Raw genomic sequence first — 10,308 nt, 5'->3', positions numbered from 1 at the left:
AAAAAAAAAAAAAAGCAGAAGCAGAAGCAGAACTCCTAGTTTATTTCTGTTTAGCAATCTGTGGAAAGAGGAGTGGGGGGAACAGTGACTCAGCTGAGTGTCCCCAGTGCCCGTGGTATATATCTCCAGAATGAGGGCACCAGTGGGAATTTTTATTTCTTTAAATTTTTAAATTAAAATGTGTTGCTGTTGTTCAAGGCAGGTTTCTCTGTGTTGCCTCTGCTGTCCTGGAACTTACTCTGTAAACCAAGCTGGCCTTCAACTCATAGATCCTCTTGTCTCTGCCTCCTGAGTGCTGGAATTAAAGGTGTGCACCACCTCAGCCCCACTTAAATTTTTAAAAAAAAAAAAAAAAAGTAAGGTTCAGTTTTTAAATTATATGTGTGTATGTGTGTGGATGTGTGTGTGTGCATATGTACACAAGAGTTCAGGTGCTCCCAGAGGCACGGAATCCTCGGAGCTGGAGTTACAAGTGGTTGTGAGTCCTCTGGAAGAGCAGTCCATGCTCCTAACCACTGAGCCATCCCTTCAGCTCCTGGTTTTAGTTTTTGATTTACATATTACTGTGGGGTTGAGAAATAGAGAACACCTGCCATGGGAGATATGTGGAGATCAGGGGTGTCCTTTGGGGTTCCCTCTTCCCCCAGTGAATTCCAGAAAGCAATCTCAGGTCACCAAATTTGTCCAACCAGTGCTTCTGTCTACTGAGCCATCTTGCTGGCCCTCAGACGGGACATTCTAAGTTATGTGAATTTGGCAATGTTTTGTCAACACTTGGCAGATGGAAGCGACATCACGGACATCATCTCCAACGAACAAAAACAAAAACTTACATAAGTTTTATCACCCTACCCCCCCCCAATTATCAAAAATATTAAGGGAAAGAGACCACGTGTGATGGATGGTTCATACCAGTACCACACACTCCAGAGAATAAGACAGGGCAGCCCGTTTGGCTCAGTGGTGCCAATCAGATGACTTGAGTTCAAATCACCCATTCCACTTGGTGGAAGATGGGAACCCAGTTGTTCCTCCAAGTTGTCCTCTGTTGCCCTTATAAAAACCAAGCCTTGCTGATAGCTGCTTGCTAGCCTGTGCTGCCGGGGCCTTGGGTTCCATCTGCAGCACTGCAAGAGAAAGGAGGAGGACAAACCAGGCCACAAACCATAAAATATGATCAAGTTAAATTAGTAAGATAATTTGCCGGAATGGTAATTCTGTCAGGATGGAAGATTGCAAGACAATCTTCTGGGAATGGAAGGTACTAGGCATTTGAAACTAGCCAAGAAGATCCAGCACAAATCCAACTAGGAAGCACGGTTTGTCCCCGCGCCCCACTCCCTCCTCTGCCCCCACCACCGCTCCCCTCCCCGCGCGTGCGCGCGTGCGCCCCGTGCAGAAGATCCCTAGTTGTCCGGTGTGGCCGGTTAGGAGCGTCTCTCCGCCTGGTCACATGTTGCACCCTGATGCCCAGCTATGGAGCAGCAGCGACTGCTGCCCGGGTGTCTCTGGAGAGATCGCGAGAGCGTCTGGAGACCCTGATGCCTTGCAGGACCCCCCAGGCGCCAGGTCGCCAAGCTTTCGTCAGGCCCAGGCCACCTCCGCTCCGGAGCTCTGGACCCAGAAGCAGCTGGAGCTTAAGGTGGCAGAGCTGGTGCAGTTCTTGCTGATTAAGGACCAGAGGAAGATTCCCATCAAGCAGTCAGGGATCATGAAACATGTCATCCGAGACTACAAAAACATCTTCCCAGACCTGCTTAAACTGGCTGCAGAACGGCTCCACTACGTGTTCGGGTACAAGCTGGTGGAACTCGACCCCAAAAGCAATGCCTACATCCTCATCAACGCCCTGGAGCCAGTGGACAAGGATAGTGAACTGAGAGGCTACCAGAGAACGCCCACCACCGGCCTCCTGATGATTATTTTAGGGCTCATCTTAATGAATGGCCACAGCATCCCAGAAAACGATGTCTGGTGTTTTCTACGTCGTTTGGGGGTGTATCCCACCAAGAAGCATTCAGTTTTCGGCTATCCGAAGAAACTCATTACTGAAGACTTCGTGAGACAGCGTTACCTGGAGTATCGTCGGATACCCCACACAGATCCTGTGGATTGTGAGCTCCAGTGGGGTCCGCGAGCAAATCTGGAAACCAGCAAGATGAAAGTCCTTAAGTTTGTAGCCAAAATCCATAATCAAGATCCCAAGGACTGGCCCACTCAATACTGTGAAGCTTTGGCGGAGGAGCAGCGTAGGGTCAGACCAGAGCCAAATGGTCCAGCCCCGACCTCTTGAAGTAAACGTTCAGGATTCACGAGCATAAGCTAGAAAAATAGGGAAGATGGGTGCAGAAGGAGCATATTTCCACAATAATTAAAATGTATTACCTTTAAGATGTGTTTCAGTTTATTTTTTCTTTTGGAATTGTGATATTCTATAATAATGAACTGGGTCAGGTGGCAGGTGAATCTCTGAGTTCAAGGCCAGCATGGTCTCCAGAGTGAGTTCCAGGACTGCCTGGGCTATACAGAGAAACCCTGTCTCAGAAAATAAATAAATAAAAACAAAAGTAAAAGAATTGTGGGTTTTTTTTTTTTAATTTAGAAATATTGTGTGGAGCTGGGTGTGGTTGCACACGCCTTTAATCCCAGCACTTGGGAGGTAGAGGCAGGTGGATTTCTGAGTTCGAGGCCAGCCTGGTCTACAAAGTGAGTTCCAGGACAGCCAGGGCTACACAGAAAAACCAAAAAAAAAAAAAAAAAAAAAAAAAAAAAAAAAAAAAAAAAAAAAAAAAAAAAAAAAAAAAAAAAAAAAAAAAAAAAGAAAGAAAGAAAGAAAGAAATATTGTGTGTGTATGATGTACAGAAACGCGCATGTGTGTCGTGCACATGCAGAGATTACGGGAACTCGTGGCCCTGCCATTGTGTGTGAAGTGAGAATCTGATCAGGCTTGGTGGCCAGTACCCACACCCACTGAGTCATGTCATCTGCCGATTTTTGGTTTGGTTTGGTTTGGTTTTGTCTTTAGTTGTGGGTTTCTCTGTGTCCTGGAACTTACTCTGTAGACCAGGCTGACCTTGAACTCACAGAAATCGGCCTGCCTCCACTTTCCCAGTACTGGGAATAAAGGTGTGTACCACCACCGCCTTGGGTTTTTAGTTATTTTTAAACAAGAAGCTCATGTAACTCAGGCTTGTCTCACACTTCTCTTCCCTCCTGAGCGCTGCAAGAAGCCAGGCACGGTAACGGCATGCCTGTAATCCCAGCACTCTGGAAGCAGAAGAAGGAAAATTAATTAAGGATGGAAGCTAGCCTGGACTATATATATCTTTGGGCCAGCCTGGGCCACATGGCAATACCCTGTCTCACAAAACCAAATAATAATAGACCATTTTATTTTAAATATTTATTTAATTTTTAAATTCTGCATTTGAGGGTGGGTATGTGTATATGAGTGTAGGTACCTTCAGAGGCCAGAAGAGAGCGGGTCTCCTGGAGCTTGATTACAGTCAGTCAGTTGTTAGATGCTGGAATCCCCGTTCTCATTAGTTTTATGTCTATGGGTGCTTTGTCTGCAAGTATGTCTGCACAGCGTTCACATCTGGTGCAGAAGACATAGGATCTCATGGGGCTGGAGTTCCAGATGGTTGTAACCTGTGGGATTGAACCCCAGACCTCTGGATGAGATCTTCTCTTAACTCCTGAGTCGTCTCGTGAACCTCTAAATAAAAGTTTTAAAGCAGAATAACAGGAAAACCCACATAATTACCCTGAGAAAATGGGAGAAATTTGATAAAAACCAGCAGTCCTCCAAGGAGCTTCATTGCTATGATAAAGGCATGTAAAAACGCCTGTTTGAACTTCGTTTTTTTAAGAATGTGTTGTGTGTGTGTGTTTATGGGTGTGAGAGTGTGTGTGTGTGTGTGTGTGTGTGTGTGCATGTGCGTGTGAGTGCCGTAGCATACTGATCAGAGGACAGCTTTTTAGAGTTATCTTTCTTTCCCTCTTTTTTTGTCCCATTAAGCTTTCAAAACAAATGCTGTAACTGCTGAGGCTTCTTACTGGGCTCTAGCATTGAGTTTTGAAAACATGTTTTATCTTTAAACTTTGGGGGTTTTTTGTTGTTTAATTTATTTTTGAGTATTTTGCTTTCATGTGGCTCTGTGTATCATGTGCCTGTCTGGTGCCCTCAGGAGGTAGGAAGAGGGTGTCAGATCCTTGGAGTTGGGGTTACACATGGTTGTGAGTATGTGGCTGCTGAGAGCTGACCCCTGTCAATTAGCGCTCTTGACCACTGCCTTCCCGTCAGCGCCTATTTCTCTCTTAGTTACACTGTCTTAAAATTTGTGGGGGAAGCTGGGCGTGGTGGCGCATGCCTTTAATCCCAGCACTCGGGAGGCAGAGGCAGGCGGATTTCTGAGTTCGAGGCCAGCCTGGTCTACAAAATGAGCTCCAGGACAGCCAGAGCTATAAAGAGAAACCCTGTCTCGAAAAACCAAAAAAAAAAAAAAAAAAAATTTGTGGGGGATTGTGCGGTGACAAACATGTGGAGGTCAGAGGAAATTGGAGGGATTCAATTCTCGGCTTCTACCTTATAGGTCCTGGAGGTCACATAGGATTCATCCTGCCTAGTGGCAGGTGACACACTGCCAGCGGAGCTGTCTTACCAACCCTCCAGCTCTCTTTTCTTTCAGTGAGTCAGTTCATGTGGCTCAGACTGGCCTTGAACTGGCTATAAGAGCCAAATCTGGCCTTGAACTCTCCCTACAATCTCTTGAAGTAATTATGGGCTTGAAGTCTTGCTCTTCCTGCCCACACCTCTCTACAGAGTGACGGTTTGCATTGCCACCCCCAGCTGGAAAGTCATTGTCTATGATCATAAACAGCCAAGGGTTTCCTTTATCGCCAGATCTGTCGCTTATAGAGGGCCAGTAAGTCAGAAGCAGGAAACAAAGACATAAAGACTGGAAAGAAAGAGTAAAATGTAAGTTATAGGGTTATATAAGGAGTAAACCTAAAAGAGTCTAAAAAGTAAAGACAAATTTAGCAAGTAGGGTTTCCACTGCTGTGAAGAGACACCATGACCAAGGCAACTCTTATAAGGACAACATTTCATTGAGGGCAGGCTTACAGGTTCAAAGATTCAGTCCATTATCATCAAAAGTGGGAGCATGGCAGTGTCCAGGCAGGCATGGTGCAGGAGGAGCTGAGAGTTCTACATCTTCATCCAAAGAAAGCCAGGAACAGACCACCGTTTTCCAGGCAGCTAGGAGTAGGGTCTCAAAACCCATTCCCACAGTGACCTACTTCCTCCAACAAGGTCACACCTACTCCAACAAGGCTGTGGCACTCCTAATAGTGCCACTCCCTGGGCCAAGCATACTCAAGCCACAAAAAGGTATTGTAATAACTTATAAAACTAAGTAGAGCCAGGTGTAGTCCTGTACACTTTTAATCCCAGCACTGGGGAGGCAGAGGCAGGCAGATTTCTGAGTTCGAGGTCAGCCTGGTCTACAAAGTGATTTCCAGGACAGACAGGGCTTCAGAGAAACCCTGTCTCGAAAAACAAAGCAAAACAAAACAAAAAAACAAAAAACAAAAACAATATGGGAAGCCAGGTACAGTGGCTCCTTGCCTGTAATTCTGATATAAAGGCCAACACAGGACTATTAGGACAGAAAGAAGCCTAGCCTGATCAATATATCAAGTTCCAGGCCAGTCAGACCTATGTAATAAGATGCTGTTTGAAAAAAAAAATCCCTGATAAAAGCATAAAATATTGCTCAATGGTTAGCAAAAGTTAAAAACTCACGTACTACTGCCATGCCTTTCTATGGCACCTCTCCTAGCACGGCCAAGGAGAAACTGTCAGACATCTGCTAGCCTTGAGCTCTTGGTCCTCTTCCCTATAGCTAGCTCTACGTTGGCTGTTTTATTTTGCTTGAGACAGATCTTACTCTGTAGCCCAGTCTAGATCAGAATTCACTATTTAACCCAGCCTGCCTACAGCAACCCTCCAATCCTCCTGCTTCAGCTTCCTAAATGCTGTGATTATAGGCATGAGACATCAAGCCAGGCTTATGACATTTTAAACCCATGAAGGGCTTATAATCAAGCAGCTCTTATACATGACAGAAGTAGAGACTGTGAAGGCATTCCGCCTGCCTCTGAGGATGGGAGCTGGGGGATGCTTTGGTTAGTAATGGTACTCTGAACAGGGTATCCAGAGAGGGGGCAAGACAAGAGGCTTCAGCCAACCAGCTTGCCCTCTCTGCTCCCCAGCCTTCCTCCACATCAGTGGATCTGCAGGGGGACAGTCCCTTACAGGTGGAGATTTCTGATGCAGTGAGTGAGCGGGACAAGGTGAAGTTCACTGTTCAAACCAAGGTAAGGTGGCTTCTTGTTGGTCAGGAGGTGGACAGCTGTCCTGGGGTGGGAAGCAGAGCCACCACAACCTTTGACCCCTTAGAAAGCATCATCCCCGAGTGTTGGTCGGGATGGGAATGCTGAAAGTGGATGTTTAGTAGGTTTGGTGAAGGCAGCTTTGGGGAAGATGGGATCTCACACAGGTCTCTGGGCTTCCAGAGTGGCCTCCCTCACTTTGCCCAGTCTGAGTTCTCAGTGGTTCGCCAGCACGAAGAGTTCATCTGGCTACATGACACCTATGTGGAAAACGAAGAGTACGCCGGCCTCATCGTGAGGAGGGGCTGGGCTGGGCTGGGAGGTTGGGAACATGAGTGAGGATGGAAGGCTGTGACGGCCCCTTGGCAATCCATCCTCTCCTTTAAGCAGATTCCCCCAGCCCCTCCCAGGCCAGACTTTGAGGCTTCAAGGGAAAAGCTGCAGAAGTTGGGTGAGGGCAACAGTTCCATCACCCGGGAAGAATTCTCCAAGATGAAGCAGGAGCTAGAAGCGTGAGTACCCCATCCCCGCCCCTCCCCATCCCTCCAGGGTTTCTTCCCTAACTAGGATAGATGTCCTGAGACCTCGACCTCTGGCCCCAGGTCTGTTGAGGGGGAATTATGATGGAGCCCAGTGTGGAGGTCAAGCTGTCCATGCTCCTACAGGGAGTACTTGGCCATCTTTAAGAAGACTGTTGCGATGCACGAAGTCTTCCTGCAGCGCCTGGCAGCCCATCCCACCCTACGTCGGGACCACAACTTCTCCGTCTTCTTGGAATATAGCCAGGATGTAAGCTGATTGATTGAGCATTGTGGGATTGAAACCAGGGTGGGGGAAATCACGCCTGATGATGTCACCAGGTTTGCCTGCCCACCCAAGCATCTCACCCTCCCCTGTGTGCTCAGCTGAGTGTTCGAGAGAAGAACAGGAAGGAGGTCTTGGGAGGGCTCCTGAGGAGCATCGTCAGGTCTGCAGATGAAGTCCTCATCACCGGCATATCAGGGCTCAAGGTGACCCTCTCTGTGGGCTGCCAGGCAACAGGGACACCCTGGGTGCTGGTACTGCACCACTCCTAGTGCCTGGATAAAGTGTTCTGTTTCCAACCCTTAGGAGGTAGATGCCTTCTTTGAGCATGAGAGGACCTTCCTACTAGAATACCACACCCGAATCCGAGACACCTGCCAGAGGGCCGACCGTGTTATGCACTCCCACAAGTGTATGTACGAGGGCTGAGGGTCTACACCATGGGTGTGGGGCTCAGTGTGCAGATTTAGGGGCTCTAATTGAGGTTGCTCTCCGGCAGGCCTGGCAGACAACTATATCCCTATCTCTGCTGCACTGAGCAGTCTCGGAACCCAGGAGGTCAACCAACTCAAGAGGTGAGGATTCACACTGTGGCTGTAATACTGTGTGTACTCACAAGGGGTGTGAATGTCATAGAAATCCAGGATGGGGGTGGGTTGTGCAAAGTTTCTGAAGGGGCTAGGGGAGAAAAGATCCCCAGGCGGGCTTGAGAGGGAGGCCTTGAGCTGCCCCCAGACCCCTGCCCTCCACATTCCAGGAGCTTCCTGAAGCTGGCAGAGCTCTTTGAACGGCTGAGAGTGAGTATTGCCTTCTGCACTTGGTCTTCCGTAGCACTGCCATAGGTGCGCATGGTGGTGCTCATTCTAGACTGGCTTACAGGGACGTGGGATGGAGACATGCAAAGAGCATGCCACTCTAAGAGAGTGTATGAGACTGGTGAGGGCTGGGAGCAGAAGCAAGGCACAGGGGAATGCCATACACCTCTGGGACACTGTCCTGAGCCACCAACATTCTGTGGAGATGCATAGATCCCTCCCAAACTCTTCACAAAGAAGTCTATGGAGTATGCCAATCTTCTAAGAAGTGTGCACTCAAGGGACTGCAGAGGCCTTGTCCACTCCAGCACCAACTGAGCTACAAAGCCCTTAGCCTGCCCTAAATTTAGGCCTTCCCAGATCTGATTATAGGCACCCTACTGAACATGCAGTTCTCTAGGCTCGCACACACGCACCCACCTCCCTGGCCTGCTTTCTGGAACTCTGAGCCTGATGTGTAGTAGTTATAAGAAGTTCTCTGCTGGGTATGTAGAGGAACGACCACCAGCCCTTTAGGTTCCCTTTCTCAAGCCCCCTTCCCAGTCTCACCTTCCTGATACAGAAACTGGAAGGCCGGGTAGCCTCTGATGAGGACCTGAAGCTGTCTGACATGCTGAGATATTACATGCGAGACTCACAGGCAGCCAAGGTGAGAGGCCGCCTGGGGACTCTGAGGGATGAAGGCCATGTGGAGGGCCAGCAGCAATATCCATGACAACAGCCATCTTGCGCTGCTGATGGCCTTAGGACCTGTTGTACCGGCGGCTTCGGGCACTGGCTGACTACGAGAATGCTAACAAGGCACTGGACAAAGCTCGGACTAGGAACCGAGAAGTACAGCCAGCAGAGAGCCACCAACAGCTGTGCTGCCAGCGCTTCGAGCGCCTCTCGGACTCCGCCAAACAAGGTGAGCCCTGAAGGCTGGCGTCACCCCACGGTCAACACCCACCCTCAGCCCTTACTCCTTTGTGTTCTCCTCCCCAGAGCTCATGGACTTCAAGTCTCGCCGGGTCTCCTCTTTCCGTAAGAATCTCATTGAACTGGCGGAACTGGAGCTCAAGCACGCCAAGGTGAGTGCTCACTGCCTACTCCGCCATGAGCTCCTCTGCTGCTCCCACCCCCTTTCCCCAAGGTATGGGGGTGCCCCCAGTGATGAGGGGGCAGCAGTATACAGCCAAGCCCGAGGGTCAAGGCAACGCTCTTCTGAGGCCCGTGGTTTTTTGCCCTTCTCTTCCTTGGGTGGTAGGAGGGGAGCCCGAAGGCTGAGGAATGGCTACCATAGTAGCAGCCTCAAGGAACGGAGGTCTTTTTTCCTGCAGGCCAGCACCCTGCTTCTTCAGAATGCCCTTGTTGCCCTTAAGGGGGAGCCGTAGTGAAAGCAGACTTCACTGCCAGCTGTCCTCAGTCTCCTGCCCTCTCCCTATAAGAGGCTCTCCTTTCCTACCATGGCGGCCATCTGCCACACCCTTAATCTTCCTTGGGCAAACCCAGACCCCAAAGCAGTTGGCTCTGCCTGACAGGGAAGCATGGGGGGGGGGGAGGTAAGCAGAGTTCTAGGGACCCTAGCCCTCTCTACAGCAGGCTGTCAAAGCTCGACCTCCATCCTGCCACTGGCTTTAGAAGAGTTCACTGGCACCGCCCCTCACAAATAAACAGCCGTTTACTGCCCCAAGTCTGCTTGCCTTTACTTTCCTCGAGACATGGAGACCACACAAGCCCTCGGCTCCTTTAAGTGGTGAGAAGCCCCTGCTTCTGAGGTTTGCATCCCCCTCAGTTCTTTCAAGAACACAAATTCCCCATCTGTTGCTATAGCTCAGAGGTGGAGTGCTTGCCTACCACGCACAAAGCCCTGGGTTCAATGCCCAGCACCCCAGAAAAACAAGTGTTCTTCCCGTGTCTGTCTTCAGAATAGGCCAGCCTTAATGGGACTTTATAAGAAATCAAAGCAAAAGCAAAAAAGCCTTACAGATCTAAATAACATTAAAGTACTTCTTTAATGAACACCTTTAACCCTGGCACTCAGGAGGCAGAGACAAGCTGACCTGAGTTCAAGCACAGCCTGATCTAGAGAAACCCTGTTGCTTAAAAAAAAAAATCAAATTCCCTCTACCCCCACTATCAAAACAGGACAGCCCCTTCCTACAACTTTCTCAGACTTGGGGCCAGCTAAGGAAACCAGCTCTCCTGCCCTCAGGCCAGAATCCACAGGAAGTCAAAGACTCAGGCTTTAGCTGGGGTAACAGTAGTAGGTAGGGCTCCAGACACCTGGGTCTGAAGTCCTAGACTCCA

The 10,308-nt window shown here is 49.1% G+C and overlaps 2 protein-coding genes across 3 annotated transcripts in view; both read left to right on the top strand.

Moving 5' to 3' along the window:
* Nucleotides 1-9,687, top strand: part of Snx32 (sorting nexin 32) — a 15,209-nt gene extending 5,522 nt beyond the window's left edge. Inside the window, exons 2-13 of one of the 2 annotated variants that reach the window (XM_021151508.2) lie at nucleotides 6,281-6,385; nucleotides 6,584-6,694; nucleotides 6,791-6,912; nucleotides 7,066-7,189; nucleotides 7,306-7,410; nucleotides 7,511-7,616; nucleotides 7,704-7,779; nucleotides 7,962-8,001; nucleotides 8,582-8,668; nucleotides 8,767-8,926; nucleotides 9,004-9,089; nucleotides 9,339-9,687. In XM_021151508.2, the coding sequence (XP_021007167.1) occupies nucleotides 6,281-6,385; nucleotides 6,584-6,694; nucleotides 6,791-6,912; nucleotides 7,066-7,189; nucleotides 7,306-7,410; nucleotides 7,511-7,616; nucleotides 7,704-7,779; nucleotides 7,962-8,001; nucleotides 8,582-8,668; nucleotides 8,767-8,926; nucleotides 9,004-9,089; nucleotides 9,339-9,392 (1,176 nt within the window). In that variant the 3' untranslated portion in view covers nucleotides 9,393-9,687. Of the gene's footprint in view, nucleotides 1-6,280; nucleotides 6,386-6,583; nucleotides 6,695-6,790; nucleotides 6,913-7,065; nucleotides 7,190-7,305; nucleotides 7,411-7,510; nucleotides 7,617-7,703; nucleotides 7,780-7,961; nucleotides 8,002-8,581; nucleotides 8,669-8,766; nucleotides 8,927-9,003 lie in introns of both variants that reach the window. The other variant, XM_029472676.1, reaches the window with a different exon arrangement.
* LOC110285389 (non-structural maintenance of chromosomes element 3 homolog) lies at nucleotides 1,209-2,391 on the top strand. Its single transcript, XM_021151509.2, has 2 exons — nucleotides 1,209-1,219; nucleotides 1,312-2,391. Exons 1-2 carry the CDS (start codon nucleotides 1,209-1,211, stop codon nucleotides 2,291-2,293), a joined length of 993 nt encoding a protein of 330 aa, XP_021007168.2. The 3' UTR covers nucleotides 2,294-2,391.
* Nucleotides 9,688-10,308: the final 621 nt, after the last annotated feature.

Source organism: Mus caroli, chromosome 19 (assembly GCF_900094665.2).
Source record: "Mus caroli chromosome 19, CAROLI_EIJ_v1.1, whole genome shotgun sequence".
NCBI lineage: Eukaryota > Metazoa > Chordata > Mammalia > Rodentia > Muridae > Mus > Mus caroli.
This window is presented reverse-complemented; position numbering and strand designations above follow the sequence as displayed.